Source organism: Pholcus phalangioides, unplaced genomic scaffold, assembly GCF_987345545.1.
Source record: "Pholcus phalangioides strain wild (caught in Gottingen) unplaced genomic scaffold, Ppha-v1.0 ptg000015l_1, whole genome shotgun sequence".
Lineage (NCBI taxonomy): Eukaryota > Metazoa > Arthropoda > Arachnida > Araneae > Pholcidae > Pholcus > Pholcus phalangioides.
This window is the reverse complement of record NW_028301608.1, coordinates 112,182,168-112,199,516: the sequence shown is the minus strand read 5'-3', so window position 1 is coordinate 112,199,516 and position 17,349 is coordinate 112,182,168. Positions and strand designations below refer to the sequence as shown.

The 17,349-nt window shown below is 36.5% G+C and overlaps 2 protein-coding genes across 2 annotated transcripts in view; both read right to left on the bottom strand.

Annotated features, from left to right (window-relative positions):
* The window catches only part of LOC149077613 (protein Obscurin-like), a 218,920-nt gene that overhangs the window by 200,493 nt on the left and 1,078 nt on the right, over window positions 1–17,349 (bottom strand). Inside the window, exons 2-5 of the mRNA XM_089245168.1 lie at window positions 5,382–5,753; window positions 3,015–3,068; window positions 1,167–1,235; window positions 977–1,020 (exon numbers count right to left, since the gene is read on the bottom strand). Of these exons, the coding sequence (XP_089101294.1) occupies window positions 977–1,020; window positions 1,167–1,235; window positions 3,015–3,068; window positions 5,382–5,694 (480 nt within the window). The 5' untranslated portion in view covers window positions 5,695–5,753. The remainder of the gene's footprint in view (window positions 1–976; window positions 1,021–1,166; window positions 1,236–3,014; window positions 3,069–5,381; window positions 5,754–17,349) is intronic.
* Window positions 12,370–17,349, bottom strand: part of LOC149077608 (uncharacterized) — a 165,409-nt gene continuing 160,429 nt past the window's right edge. The window contains exon 5 of the mRNA XM_089242381.1: window positions 12,370–12,428. Coding sequence (XP_089098507.1) covers window positions 12,370–12,428 — 59 coding nt within the window. The remainder of the gene's footprint in view (window positions 12,429–17,349) is intronic.

Below are 17,349 nucleotides of genomic sequence, written 5' to 3'. Positions count from 1 at the left end.
AATTTTTTCTCTCTAAAATTTGGCAGAAAAAACTATATGTTTATATAACTATTTTTATCGTTTTTCTCTCAAATTTCACTTTTTTTCTCTCGTCTCGTGGAGCTAATCCGATACATCTGCTAAATATAGGGTTACCAGGTTCGAAAACGGATAAAAGTGGACGTCTGCTCACACCTTCCCCGTCACGTCACTCATCCAAATTTTCTCAATAGATGACGCCACTATTCCGACCAATTAAAAAAAAAACCGACCGCAAAATAATTTTTCCAAGCTCTAAAACAGAACCACTAAAAAAGTGAAATCATGAAAAATTCTGGAAATCTCGACGGCTATTGGTGAATGGCGGGTGGGAAGAAAAAAACACAAAAACACTCATATCAATGAAGATGAGGTAACGGAAGTAAAGGTGCTTTGCATTAGTCCGGGGTTGTGGGCGGTTCTATCTATCTATCATATCAATGAAGAAATATGTTTCAAAGCAGAGGGAAAAAAATTTCCCCAGAAAATAAGAAAAATTATTCTGCAAACTTGAAAAGGAGGACAAAAGGGCGAACTTTCCGAAACGTAGGAGGACCCTTGAAATGACGTCAAAAAGGAAGACATATCCTCCTAAAAGAGGACGGTTTGGTAACCCTAGCTGTATGTGTATCACGCGTTGGCGATTAAAAAAAAAGTGATTCGGCTCCTACCTCTCACATCAGCACATCGAGCTTTGGCCAGGTATCTCCGACCACTTCGCGAAATGGTCGACCAGAGTCTATATCATTTCTGCAATTCGGACTTTGGCTAAAACTCTTGGCCAATTCGCGACAGGACCGGCCGCTTCGCGAATTGGCCGCACTTCGGGCTTCGGCAACACATTATGTACGACGTGTGTACATCATATTTATGTGTATTTTACTTCATTAGCACAATAAAGAGATGCATTATATTTCACTCAATATTATGCAAGGTATGTAAATAAATTTCCATGTACCTGCATTTGTTCAGAGACCGTGAGCGATTTTCTGTTCGTTCCGACTGAAATGGGAGAAAAAACATTAAGTTGATGTTTTTCAATATTTAGATGAAAAAGCGAATGTACTAAATGTGTGTATTATTCACATGCTTTATATAAAAGAAGTATTAGTTCGCAAATTTGTGTTTGTAAATTACACTGTCATCACCTGAATAAGCTTCTTCTGTATGAGAGCCGTCATCGATGACTATAAGAAGGGCTGATTGTCTGCCGTCACCTGAAACAAACAATAAAAACACTTATGAGTTTATTAAAAATAATGAACGAAATAACGTAGATTACGTACAATGAAAAATACACAATATTTATACAGTTGAATCCCGTTATAACGATTTCCAAGAGACCAAAGAAATCACTTCCCTAAAACGAAATTTTGTTATAAAGAATTCCAGATCTTTGTATTCAAATTTATTAGAAAATATAAAGATTTTTCTCGGGGATTTGAAAAGTGTTCGTTAAAACGAGATTTTCGCTATAATGGTATTCGTTAAAACGGGATTCAACTGTATATATACTCCATACACAATTTGCAATGAATCTGTTATTAATTCAAAAGAAAGCTAAAATTAATTTTACAAATAAAATAATAGCTTTTAGGCACAAATCGGACTGGCTTTACCTCGAAAAAGTCCAACAGAAAATGGCATTCATTGTGGCTGATTTTGATAATAGATGGCAGCATCATCTCGTTTTATATACACGTACGTCGTTTTTTCAACAAAATTTCATATTCGGAAAAATAAATTTTTCCCGAGGTTAAAATGGTAGCTTAATCGCCAAAAGAAAAGAATCCTCTATAAGAGTGTTATCCGAAACTATAGTTTTTGGAGAGTATTTTCTCTCCTTTCCAAAATTTTAAGGAATATTTTTGAGAAAAGAGGGTTTTTTTTCCTTTCTTATCAGTGAAAAATAAATCTAAAATAAGTTACACATAAAATATGAAGACGTAATTTCACTCCTCAACGAAATTTGGAGGAGTAAAATTGAAAATTTCGATGTGTGAATCACGCATCAAAGAGCAGTGACGAACACTGCTCTACAGCATCATTATTAAAATACGTGAATGGTATTTTGCCACGGAAGAATTAAACAATGATTATAAATTAAAAAAAATCAATTATTTAACTATAGAAAATGGGTTTTTTTCATCAATTTTTACAGTGATATGTTCTATTCAAAAGAGACACGTGTTAAAACTTTAATTTTATCCCTCACGTTCTTTCTAAGCTGATAATTGAATGAAAAATACATTTGCAAATAAGTTTGTGGTAATACAGTTCCTATAGGTAATTTAAATTTCGATTTTTTTTATCTGTACGTATAAAATAACTTGTCCTGACTGACTGGCTAACTACTGACTCATCATCGCCGAGCCGAACCCATGAGGTTTTTGGTCAGCACAATTTCATTTTATAATGCAAAGATTCATTAAAAGGGGGTTTTTCGAAATTCGACCCCTCAAGGGGGTTCATAAGGGAGTTAAAATTTCATATAGAGAAAGCATGCCGAGCGATGCATTAAAACCGCTGAAACTATATAAATAAAATTTTGTTAACAGTTTCATTTCATAACGAACAGTCTAAATAAGAAGTGGTTGTTTTGCCCCTTCAAATTCGACCCCTGAGGGTGTCATAAGGGGGCTCAAAGGTTGTATGGGGCAATCATGGCTGAGCCAAAACCACCGAAACTATAAATATGAAATTTGGTCAGTATTATCCTTATATATATTATAGTTATATATATAGATACCCACTAAGAACAGATTTCTTAAAATTCAACGTCCAAGGGAGTCATGGCGCGTTCAAATGTTATAGAGAGGATATCATCGTGAAGTAATTTTCAGATTACCAAATCCACGCGAGCGAAGCCACGAGTAACTGCTAGTTTTCTATAATAAGATATCAAATACTTTTTAAACAATTACATTATGAAAACCATGTAATGCATAAAATATGGTAATAGTCGGAAAAAATTCATTTCAAAATTCAAAATTCACCTTCTTCTGGGAAAGATCCTTCCAAAGTCACGTCTGTACATGTTCCTGTTGCTCCTTGAAATGAAAACAAAAGTAATAATAAAAACAAACCCTACTGATGTAATTCTTTTTTTGTGGACATTATAATTCACCTCATGCGTGTATATGAATATATAATAAAATGCATGTATAATTTTGTTTTTAAGTACGTCGATAACTGAATTTATTTACTCACATACGTAACACGATCTAACACTTTCGTTCATCGCCATCATGTATTTTGATTTTATTTCTTTTCCACACAACTTATAAGTAAGTTGTAAGATAAGTTGTTGATAATTAATTTATGAATAATCAGTCCTTTGCACATTACATGCGTTTTTTTGTTTATGTGTTATGTGTGTCTATACAGGGTGTCCTGTAAAAATTCAGCATTTTTCCCATTAACCGTTCGTCGTAGAGGTATGATCTGTAAACATATTCTCGCGTGTGTTCAGTTTGAGGGTGAAAATACAGTGTGTCATGAAACAAAAACAAAAATTAACTTTTTACAGGGAAAACCTATCCTTTAACTTCCAATTATAAAGTTGTTGCGTTGTCTCATCTGAGGCCCACAAAAAAGTCCATGTTTCTAAGTGCAATATTCGCTGAGATATTCGAATACAGCATAAATAACGGAAAGTATCGTTGTCGGTTAGTTTTTGCTGTTCTTTCCCTCAACTTTCCATCAATTCTCAAATTCAAATATCTCTACGAATATTGAACTTGGAATCATGCAATTTTTCTTTGTTTGTCTCAGGAGAGACAAGGCAACATTTTTCTGATTGAGGTTTTGAACACATGGTATAAGAAGTTAATTTTTGTATTTCAATAACCATACAACCGCTTACAATGTGAATGACGTTCTTGAGTTGTACACGTTATTTGGATACTTTTCTAATTGGGATGTATGCCTGTATGATCAACGGTTCGCCAGTAAAATGTGGAAAGGGGGGAATTAAATAATCTCTGTCTCTCTCTGTATATTTTTATTAATATAAATTATTTTATATTATTGTACTCAATTATATTTCATATAATCGATATAATTATAAAATAGATTTTGTTAGTTATAAAAACTGGAAATAATCAAGAATATCAATCATTGCGATAAACTGTATCTCATTTTTATCCAATCTTTCGAGGGAAAGACTACGATTGTACTACGATGCGATCGATACCACGATATTTTAAGATCATCATAAAATGCTTTAATATTTTACTGGCCAATGGAAAACATCGGTTTTGTGTTAATCAGAAAAAAAGACATTTTTCGTTCATGAAAATACTCTTCTTCTTCTTCCTGGAGGTGTGAAACAAAAATTTCATTCATTTCAACACATATGCCGTAAATTTTATTTTCTAAAATGACTAGTTCAAGGAGTAATAAAATTTAATTTTTTCGTCTTAATTTTAAGGTTGTTTCTATGGAAATGGGCAAGTCAAGAAAAACTATGGTAAAACCTCTTTTTTTCATGAAATTTTTTGATTGACATGAGTAAACGGAAGGATCAGAAGTGGAAAGAAAAGGAAAAATAAAAATAAAAATCAATCTAAATCTGAATTCTGTCGGTAAATGGTTATGAGTACAGGTTGGTTAAAAATATACTGGCGTAATAAACTCAGACGTATGTAGCGCCCATTCTGGTGGAGATATTTTGATGAAACTTGGACGATATAATTAATATATTGACCATGGCAAGAAGAAAGATTCGACAAAAGTAGTTCGATTTTTGACCACCAGGTGAAAAGTTGGCGATTTTGTTAAAACACTGTTACGTTTTTCCTTGTGGTCCAAAAGCGTAAATACCAAGTTTCAAAATGAAATGCGTCCACCACGTCGGGCGCTACAAGGGTCAGAGTAATGTCAGTGTAATCAAGCTGAGTAATACCGTTTGAATTATACTGGCACTACTCCGATCAATGCAGCGCCCACTGTGGTGGATGCGGTTCATTGAAACGGGGTATATACGTTATTTAGACCGGGGGGGGGGGAGAAAACTGCGATAAAACTTTTCACCTTGTGGTCAAAAATCGAACTATTTTTTATTAAATCTTTCTTTTCCCCATAGTTTATATATCCTATGCAGTAGCGGATTAAAGCAGCACCTCCATTAAAGTCGGTCGAGTCCCCGGGCGCAAAAGAAAACATTGGGCCCCTTAAATCAAAAAAGTGTGAAGTTTGAGTTTTCCGGGGTCCTTTAGAAGCGAAGGCACATATTTTCATCAAAATATCTCCATGAGAATGGGCGCTACATACGTCTGAGTAGTGTCACAGTTTATTTTTAACCACCCTGTATGGATCCCATCGTATATAATGCAATATAGTATAATTCTATAATCACTCACCCCGTTGATAATAGTATAGAGAGCCGAAGCACGAAGTGAGTCCCTGGTCATTCTCGATTCGGCACTCGTATTCACCATCGTCTTCCTCGCTGACGTTCGAAATGATGAGTTCGTGCCATCCGTCATCGTGGTGGATGATCTCTCGCCTCCCGGACAGAGGTTCCAACATCTCTCCGCATCGCCACCATGTCACCACCGGTTTCGTGTTACCCTCGACGGGATTTTCGACCTTCACCTGGAAAGTGACGATGTCACCATCTGTAGCGTCTGTCTCGGCTGGGAGGGCTTGCAGAAACTGGGGGGCGTTGGACATTCCAGATTTCCCGCTGAGAAAGAAGCTTTGTTGAGTCTCTCTCTTTTTTTCACAGATCCCTAAACAAAACACAAGCTTAAATCAAAATCATACGAAATTATAGGAATCATATCTATTTGAATAATTATAATAAGTGATATTAAGATATCACCAACCATTTTTTAAAGTTGAGTGAAACTCGTGGTGATGATAAATATTTTTTTTATATTTTTCTTGCTTGTAATGAAGCAGATATTTACGGGCCTTTCACATCCCCCTGTGAAGACGTGTATTTTCAGTACTTGGCGATAGACCACGGTGAATTAGTTTTAGCAATTTCTATCCTTCCAGATAATGATGGATGATCTCAAAAATTATTTTTAAACAACTGCATTGTGTAAATTTGCTACACTCCGCTGGGTGATGACTAATTCTGCCGGTTCATAGGATGCACCCGTATTTTACGGGACAGACCAATCTTTCCTTACAATTTGGCTCTTTAAAGAGGCGAACGCCCCTCTCTGGAACGCCTACCCAGCGCAAGTCCACATGCACGTGGTCCAAGTGGATATGTAATTTCAGATATATGAATAAAAAATTATTCCTATCACATTCATGCCATGGGCTCAAACGAGGGGGCAGTATTACATCATTTGAGGGGGCCCACTGAGATCACGTGGTATTGCCCCGGTTGTCCTAGTTACTGCATAGGGTTGATTGGAATTTTACTTAATAGTGTTTAAAAGTGGGTACTCCATAGTTACAAGTGGGGACACCCAATGTCTCAAACACACACACACACACACACACACACAACGCACGGATTATCGTAGTTCCGATTTCTACTACTGTGCACACCGTTTAATGAGATCATATCAAGATTCGTAGTTTCTGATAACGATAACCGAATGATAACTATATCCGAAAAATATCCGGGTTATACATACGATAACCATATGTTCTGTTTAGTTGAACGGGACAACTTTGTTGTTCTTTCTCACATAACAGGCTTCAAAATGTTAAAAAGTGCTTCTTTTTTTTCAGTTGCCCCAAAACAAGATTATTTTCTGCTTTAAGCTAAAATCCCTTTTTCTAATTCAGAAATTTTAAGGAGTTAAAATGGAACTGTCCAATGTGTATTATGAATTGCGGTACTTTGTATAAATTCCCTAGTGAATATCAGCGAAAGTAATAATTGAGACACCGTTGCTACATCCAATTACTTCTCCGGAATTGAACCTTAGAACCTGACGGCAGCTTTCATGGTGGTAGACAAGCATCTTATCACTGCGCCACTCGCACCCCTTCACTTTTTTGAGTTATACTAATGCTACCATCTGTCTCTATATTTTGAAGTGAAAATGCCTGAATTTTCATTTTATGTGAGTATCGTATTGAAGGTCTTCTTGCTTTCTGCGGCGCTACTCTTCAGAAAATTGAAACTAATATGATAACTAGCGTTACGTAAATTTCGCATTTACGAAATTACCGCGATAAATGCGAAATTTGCTGAATAAATGCTGAAATTTGATTTTTTACAACTTTTTCGCGAAATCTAAGTAATTTACACCTTTTGAAGTTTAAAAGTCATAATTTTGGTCAGTACTTGTGAGCGTGCTTCAAAGGGGAATCATAAGCATCACTTCTTTACCCGCTGATATTGCGTTAGATGTAAATACAGTCGAGTTCTAGGGGTTATAACATAGCCCCTATGTGATTCGAGAAGTTTATGCAATAACCGACGTGTATGTTATAAGAGAGGTGTTGAAATTAGCTTACGTAGCAATAACATATATGCATTATAGGATTGATTGTTGTGGACAAAATAAGTTCATACTTCACATAGTTGAAATATAATATAGTATGGATACAGTTTCTGCAAGACATCTGAAAAGTTTGAAAATTTATTAGGAAACGCAAGACATACAACAACATGCAGACATTTTTGGAAATGCTAATGATTTTTTTGAGTTTACGCCAAGTTTTCGTTTGAAATTGACAGCAGTGCACAATTTAAAAACTCGGAAAAAATAACCCCACTGATGATGAATTTCATAAAAACGTCACCGATCAATAATACACCTGCATTAGCATAGCTTTTCAACGGTGACTGAATTGATTTGCAGCAATTGTTCTTTATCACCGCCACGGATAAAAAGATCATAAAGTAATAATAAAACAAGTGGAAACTCGATAATTCGAAACCATAAACGATAGATTTGCACAGAAAGAGAGGATTTTATTAAATGTCAAAAAGTTTATCGCCAAAATAGTTACATTTATCACTGACAGGTAGCGCTGAAGATTATTAATTTAATATATTCCGCGTCGTTTGTTGATGAAAAATGCAACAATTCCAGCCATGTATATAATTTCTCGTTTATTGAAAAAATATGGGTCTTTTTGTGTGAAAACAGAAAAGAGATATCGCCCGCATACAATGAATGTTTCTGACTATATTTTTCTAGGGTTTTTTGCAGTATGTTATATCCGGGTTATTTTCTTGGTTAAGACCTTTTTTTTGTTATATACACAGTGTATGTTATGTTTTAAGCAGGGTAAGTTATAACAGAGGTAAAAATATATAGACGTGAATGGGGCAGATTTGTTATATCCGGGTTATTTAATAAGTGCATTCGACTGCATAAGCAACTTTTTGGAATTTCGGGAAAAAATGATATCAAAAGTATTTGAAAAATAAGGTTAAATTATGAGAAAGTAGAGATATATCATTACAATGTTAGTTTCAACAAAGTATTTTTAGTAATACGGTCACTAGCTAAGTACTGTGGCCCCTAATGACAGTACTAAGTACTTTCAGTAACACTTTACAGTAATACGGCCGGTTTTTGTTTTTTAATTTTTAATTTGCATTATGTTTTATTCATTTCAGAGCTTTTTTTTCTTGTGAATTGATGTGAAATTTTTCATTTGGAATTCGTTGTTGCGAATAATTGCGAAATTTCGAGTTTTCTTTTTGAAATTATGTTGTCCCGGACACCATTTTCATCATTCCTCTTCCATTGGGCGAAAACCCCTATACGGACACCAATGAGTGCAATTTTGCTTCGAATTATGCTTACTAGATGGGAGCAAAAGTTGAAATATCTGATCTACTTTTTTTATATTTCGCTACTTTTGAATGAAATTTTCGCTTGAAGTTTGCTAAAATAGGTTTGGCATCCCTGATGTCCGTTTAGAATCCGAGACCACGTGTTGTGCTCGTATATTATTCTACGCTGTTTAATTTTGCCAACTCTAGTATAATCATCGCTCCTTATCAATAAGAAAAAAAAACTGATGTCCCGAATACAATGAAAAACGTAGTATTGGAGTTCGTGCTCTTGCAACTGAATTCAATGCATTGATTAAATACATTTTCTTGTGGACACAATGATGGAAAGACATTGGATCTAGTCTCTAAGCCTAAAATACATTTTAAAAGAAAATCCACCATACATCAAATTATAAGTTTATCCAAAACATGTAAATTCAGTAATTACGTATACACAGAATTTCTTTTGATACGGTCATCCCTGTTTTACGGACCATTTTTTTTTTTTGTCCCGTGAGTGTCCGCACAAGAGGGATTTTACTACAGTTTATAATCAGAAAAGATAAGACACGCTATAACCTCATTAACAATTGAAAGACAAGTATTTCAAAAGATTGGGCGTAGTTCATTATTTTAAGAACATCTTATTGTGTTTTTTTTTGGAGCAGATATAAACTCCTTTAAAAATTTTATACATCGTTTTCAATACCAAGGAGCCACGCTCACGTGATCTTGCGGGTCCTCAAGGAGAACGAGAGGCTTCTTAGAGATGTATTTTTAGTCTCGTGCCGAACTTTGACTCAAACTCTCTACTCTCTTCTCTCTCCTCCAGCTCCCTTTTGGTTTCTCCATCATTCCAAAAAGTTAAGGAGTTTCTGACGGAACGAAATACGAAGGAAAGAAATGTGTGTGTGTGTGTGTGTGTGTGTGTGTGTGTGTGTGTGTGTGTGTGTGTGTGTGTGTGTGTGTGTGTGTGTGTGTGTGTGTGTGTGTGTGTGTGTACATATTCCCGGTGTACCAGAGAGAAAGACCCAGCTGTGGGAAATTAGCTTTGCCCCCTCCCCCCTTATGTTATTTTTGGAAAAAAACTCCTTTTTTTTACCCTGCGAAGCCCATCACAAACAAAATCATAGACCTATTTTTTCCTAAGCTGATGGTGAAGAAGCGCCCTTCCAGCAGCTCGTTATATAAAATGATTATTCTGTGGAAATTGTGCCAATGGCCAAGCTGCAATTATAAATCTCGCGCGATGCTCCAGGAAAGAGTTTTAAACGGGGACGGAAACGTTTTGTAATGTTCGCGCGCGTGGAAAATATTTAAAACATTTACGTTGTTGATGACAATATTACGTCATATCCTGCTACGTTTCGTATGCACTTGAGCTGTTATTCGAAAGCATTGTCATGCCTGGCCCAAAGAAAATATAGTTTAAGATCTTTTTTGGAATATTTAACATTTCATGGTCCCGTGTATAATTGAATATACAGGGTGTCCTGTAAGTTCTAATTCCGCCTTTATCTCATCAACCGTTCAGCGTAGACGTATGGTTTCAATTTCAAAAATGCTCTCAAAATGTGTTCAAGAATCACTACCACTTTCAAAAGTAAAAATGCAGTGTGTAACTAAATTAAAATAATCTAAATTTTTATACAGCCGCCCATGTTCTAACTTCCAAACAGAAAGTTGTTTCCCTGTCTCTTCTGAGGACGACGAAGAAAGTTCCATGTTTCCAACTGCAAAATTCACTGAGATCTGAATTCAAAAATGGAAAAACGTTAGCAAAAAACAGCATAAAATAACAAAAAACGCTCCTTTCAAGAAATTATGCATTTCTTTCTCAACTTTTCTTTATTTTGAATTCAAATATCTCAGCGAATATTACTGTAAAAAAATTATTGGATTTCTTATATGTCCATGTCATTGATTCGAACCAACCATCGTTCATCAACCTAACGTGAAAATGTCGTGTTTATAATCTTTCTATCGGTACCGTATAAATGGAAGCGCCCTCAGGCACAAATTGAAGTTAGTGTTTTTCCCCAACACGATTTGACTGTTTATAGCTCCAACGGCTACAGCAGTGACACGAATGACATTAGCGATGGGGTAATTCATTTAGAACTTGAGACGTTTGATATTCTTCGAATGGATGCAGAATCACCACATTGATTATTTTTGTCGCACCAGGGTGATTTTCTGCACATGAGGGCTAATTAGACCAGGACCTACAATTTATATCCGACCTACAATTTATATCCGATTCCGAACGGCAGTTTTTTTATACGCCCCGAGGAGAGCACTAACTACTCGATGTGTGATTCCCTGTGGTAGCAGTATTTTTTCTGTGGTCATGTTGCCGTTTCGGCTGTACCGCTGTGCAGGGTCGGAAGTAAAGGCAGCAACTGCCCTGGGCGGCAAAAATCCTAGATACGGCCCTGCCCCAGGAAATTTTCTGACAATGACGAACCGGGTAGCGAACTCGCGACACTTCTAAACACCCTCTGGTACTTTAGGTGAATATCTTATCGACCTGGGCTACCGCGCCCACAATCATCACAATTAAGTAGCGTGTATATCCAACACCACCTATAGAACGAGGCCTCCGCGCGAAGTTTGTGACATCAATGAAGAAGGCCATTTCTCCTCTTGGCATTGGATATACTACAAAAAAAGCCAATGGCAATAGGTGAAATGGTCTTCTTCCGTGACGTCACGAGTTTCGGCTCCCTTCTCTTGAGGGCCCCCTGGGCCGTGCCCGGGTGGGCCCATGCGTGAAGACGGCACTGGCTTTTTCCTCACCTGGGAAAGCAAAGAAAAAGTTATATTTTTATGTGCAATATGCGTTTAGATATTTGAATTCGAAATCCCTGAAAATGAGGGGAATGAACCGTATTAAGTGAGGGACAAGCTCATCCTACGCTTCATATGCTGTTATTTTATACGCACAGGTATATATTCATTCAAAAGTCTTCGTTAATTTTCAACTGAGAAAAATAGTTGAGACAATACGCATGACCCCTCTCCACGTATAATTATATACATTTCTATGCGATTGAAACATTCATTTAAATATCCATAATACTTAGCTAATTTATTCTTGCTTTCTATTCTCGGAAGTTCTTCTCTAAAATAGATGGCATTGCATCCTAAACACAAGTTATGCATAGCACTAGATATGCATAAAGTATCTAAAATATGTGTTCATTAGTTTCATGTTTAAGCATCAAATGCACCCATTCTACAATTATCACGAATGGCTTTTGATATTAGTTCAAAAACGGTTTAAACATATAGCAGAAAAATATCTATATTAAATTACCTTTATGACCTATCAAACGATCTCTAATCTTGACAATAATCATTATTTTTTTTAACATTTTTTACTCTATACTTCTAACCACCAACCACATCATGCTCAATGAAGAGATATAAGCAGGCCCTTAGGGTCCTTTCACACGGAGTGGATGCGGACGCGGGTCCAGAAGAAGTTTTAACAATTGGTATATACGGAGCTTTTCAAACGAGGCGAAATTCGCCTGCACCTTCGAAGTGTTAATGCGGGTCCGCGGATTATGTCGTCCGCATGTGTCAAAACCTTAGTGCGGGCTTCGCATTCGCACATACAAGTTTTGTACATTGGGTTATTCGGAGCTATTTACACGACGCGGATGCGGGTCGAATTCGTCCGCATCTTTGGCTACTTTTTAAAGATGATTTTGCACGGAATTTTTTTAATTATTTTGCCATAAATACCCTTAAAAACACCATATGAAGGTCCCTGTTCATCAGTAGGATGTACCCACATACGTCTATCTGCCTACCAACTGCCTTTTGTCCATACTTTACAATTTTCTACAATAATTCCTGCCAACAACGGCCACTGACCACTGACGGGACCAAAATTATAAGCCGTTCTGTAATTCATTACGAATATTTAAATTGACTACATACTTTAATAACTTTTAAATTTAAGTACAAATTTTTAATTTTTTCTTTTACGAATACAAATACAACGCCACAACAGGCAAATTGCCCAACGAGGTGGCTGGCTTAAGAACATCATGGATCCCCGAGGATCCCTACCTACTACTGCTACACCACACATGCACCCCCCCCCCCCCGCGGAACCCCCAAGGAATCGGTACATGCGGGAATGTGCGTGTACGTGTAGTGAAACCTGACGTGAATTTTTTTTTGTTTTTCTGTAATGCTTGTTATGTGTAGTGCTGCCATCTGCCACCAGTTCTTCTAACTATGAGTGAAGTGTTATGATTGAATGATTTATCGTTGTAGCACTGTTGCTCTCTGTGGCGAGACTTTTTAACGGGGAGATCGGCTCGCATTTGCGCCTTGAAGTTGGGAACCACAGAAAACCAACTTCAGCCGACCACCACTGTGGAGTTCGAACCCGGATCCTCGCATCGCGAGTCCGTCACTATAACCAAACGACCACCACATCAAATATGATATATGAAAATATGATATAATGTACAGGGTGAATGTAATTAAAGCTCCCGTACTGTGAGTAGTTTTTATCAAAAACTGCTTATCTGAATATAGCCAAATTTTTAAGATATCTTAATGAGACCACGGGAGAGAGATTTAGGGGGGAGAGATTAGATTACGGGAGATCAAAACGCATGGAGCTTTTTTCATTGCATTTTACAGTTTCCCATACGAAGTTCCAATGGAATGCGCCTACCAGAATGGGGGGGGGGCTACATAGGTCTGAGTAGTTTCAGTATACTGACATTGCTCAGACTAATGTAGCACACGTCTGTATATACTGACACGAAGCTTTTTAACAGCTGGCTGATGCGAAGATATATTTTGGAAAGAGAGAAGCGCTTCAACTGCCCCAACGGGGAATCGAACCCATGTACTTTCACTTTCCTGATGAACACCCTAGTCCACTAGACTACAGAGGCAACGGAGCTCGTGTTGGTCTGTACCTTTACATACCTAAATATACCTTTCCTTAGAACTCGTGTACACGAAACGGGACCGTGCATGGACGGTCGGACCTAACTCAGGCCTTAGCTCAAAATTGCTGACAATGCCACCAGATGGCGACTTATCTGAGGATGATGTCACTCTCCGCTATCCATACGAAGGTTTTTAGCAGCTGACTGATGCACTGAACAGGACCGTATATGTATGCGCGGAGATATGAGGGGATATGAGAGGCATTGCCTCCCCCCAACGTCAAAGGTGGAGTCGACCGATCTAATATGTATGTGTATATATGAATTAACATCATCATCATCGTACCCCCCCCCCAGACTTTCAAGTCTATCTCCGCCTATGCGTCTCTGTACGGTCCCGTTCAGTGCACACGAGCTCCAAGGAAAGAGGAAAGATTGAGATCTTCGTTGCCTCCGTAGTCTAGTGGTCTAGAGCGTTCACCTCTATAGAGTGAAAGGACGCGGGTTTGATTTCCCGCGGGGGCAGTTGAATTCTTTCTTTAAAAAATATATCTTCGCATCAGTCAGCTGTTAAAAACCTTCGTATGCATAGTGGAGAGTGACATCATCCTCGGATATACTAACACTACTCCAATCAATGCAGCATCCGTTCTGGATGGGGAACGTATTTTATTGAAACTTGGTATATACGCTATATAAAGTCCATGAGGAAATAGCACCATTTTCTCACCTGGTGGCCAAAAACTGAACTATTTTTTTCATAAATGCCTTTCCCACGGTCCCATTAAGATATTCAAAAAATTTGACTGTATTCGGATGAGCAGTTTTTGAGAAAAACCACTCAGAGTACGGGAACTTTAATTATAATCACCTAATACATTGAATACGTACATCACTGATCGCTTCACGTAAAACGACTTGTTAAGGTAACGTATGTATGAGTCATATAACCATCCATTCAAAAACGATGAGTGAAAATAAAATCTTTTCCGTATGATATTACCCCTTTTTTCTTCACCGCTGGTAGCTATAGTAATGTTTATAACATAGTAAACACTTTTATATCATTCTACATCAACATTTCATAGGGAAAGTAAATAAATATTGCATTGAAAAAAAATAGAGTCTGTTTCCGTAAACTTTAACAGAGGAGAGAGAGAGAGAAAAACAAATTCACTGGTGATAAAAAAGTGTTTCAGAGACCGAAAAACCTACATTTTAGCTCGAAGCGTCGTCACTGTGAAGGAGGTAAAGTAAAATAATAATAAAATAGAAGGGAAAAAAAGGAAATTTAGCAAAAGCCTGATTTCTGAGTCAGAGTTTGCGGCAAATTGCCAACGAGACTGGCTATGAATACCGACCCGACCCGCCGCAAAAGCACAAACGCTATAGAGGAGCAGAGCTTTTCTGTTGATGAGAAATACCGATGCGGCGTGGAAATAAAAATATTAGATCTCCACATGCGCATGTATTATTTACTTATTTTTACATGCCCAAGAAATACATTTTTCATGTTTATTCATTATATATTTTACGGTGAATGGGATTAATCGGTTATTATGCATGCTTAACAATCTTCTTGGTGAGTCTGATAAAATTTATCAAACCCCTACCGGTGAATATGTATAATACCCAAGCGTCGTTGGCAAATTTGATAAAAACTAAACAAAATTATCACTTTTACCGGAGATTATGCATAACTCCCAAGCGTCCTTGGTAAACTTGATAAATACTAAAAACAATTTCACTTTTACTGGAGATCATGTGTAATACCAAAGCGTCTCGTTGGTAAATTTAATAAATATTAAAAAAATATATTATATTTTTACCGGCGATTATGCATAATAACCAAGTGTTGTTGGTAAATTTGATGGATACTAAAAAATTATCACGTTTACTGGAGATCATGCATTCTATACAAACGTCGTTGGTAAATTTGACGAATACTTGAAATTTATCGCCTATATCTGTGATTATGCATAATAAACTAGTGTAATTGGTGAATTTGATAAATATGAAAAAAATATTATATTTTTTATTATGCGTGATGAATATAGTCGGACCCAGATATGATGTTAAAAAATTTTATGATCGGACCATGATGTAATGATACAATACATGTATGAATTATCATGTATAGCATATATAATATAGTATGATTTATCATGTTTACCAACGACGTGATGCTTGGGTAACATGCATAATCACCAGTAAAACGGATTAATGTAGGGAAACTTATCAAATTTAAAACCAACGCTTCAGTCCATAACCACCGGTAAAAGGGATAAACTTAAGAAAATTTATCATAACTTATTTATCATGAATTTTGTCATGAAATCTATCATGACTTACCAAAATGCTTGGTAAGTCTTCATAATAATCGGTTATTATGCATAATACCCGCATTTATCAAATTTACAGTAACATATACATGAGAAAATATTTGAATGGGCATGCATATAATGTTTATTCATTATATAGTCGATGATCCCGAAGTGATATATTCAAGGGAGAAATTTCCATTTAAAATGAAAGGACGTGATCGATGGCGGAGTTGATCATAGGGTGTAACATAAATATGTCTCGAAAAGATGGATCCACAGACATCAGTGACTCCACCCAAATCAGTTCAAGATTTTTTTTTTCGAGGGACATTACCCTGAATATATTTTCCACAAAGATGGTTTGCCATTTAATTTACGGGAATGAATGGGAATTATAATACCTAATGTGTCTATCGGGATTAATAAAAATATTTTCTGTACATACATTTATGGTCTAAACTAGAGCCGGACAAATCCCAGATACCAGGTCGCCGTTACGACTCACGAATTAGTATCGGGGCCTAAAATTGTCTTTGTGTGGTTACCGAATTGCAGGCTGAGAGCACCGCACAAAATGCCTGGAATTTATAGCAGCACATCTGCAAACATGAAAGAGGGTCATTATGCCCTGAAAAAGTCAAAAGAAGCACTATTTCGGACCCCTTTTCTCCGGGTAAAATTTTTTTTGGCCCCTAGATTTTTTTTACGATTTGCCCAGCTCTTCTCTAAACCAATGTTCTTCATCCGAGAAACGTTTCAGTGAAACCTTGATACGACGGACCAAGAAAACAGTTGTAGAAGCATTATCGATATATCAATAGGCATCAGTTTAACATTTGGTATCTCCATAAAATACTCCAAAAACCTCGTTGTAGAGGGATTTATCGTTGAACCGAGAACCGTTTTATAGTGAGGTTTCACTGTAGTCCTTGTATAATTTTAGATTTTATACTTTTAAACATCTCTAAATTGGTTTTTATTTCTGTCTTCCGAGTCCTGTGAAAGTATTTTTCCCATTTATTAATTTTTTTTGCCGGTCTGCAAATTATTCCTCCTCTTCATTTTTAAGCTATCCATACTTAGAATAAGACAACCATAAATATTCTTTATGGGCATTGTATAGTATTTTATCATGTGTATATATTGATTATAATTTTTGTTAGTTATGTTAGCATTTTTAATTGGGTTGCTATATTTTTTTTTTTGGAAATATATGACATCCATATTTTTATGGGCATCTTTTTCTTAGCCACCTCATTGGGCATTTTGCGTGTTGTGGCGTTGTATTTGTTTTTATATTTGCAGGTCCTCAAATTTTATCCTCACATTAATTAATTTATTTGTTACGGAGCGCAAATTATTTCTAAAACAT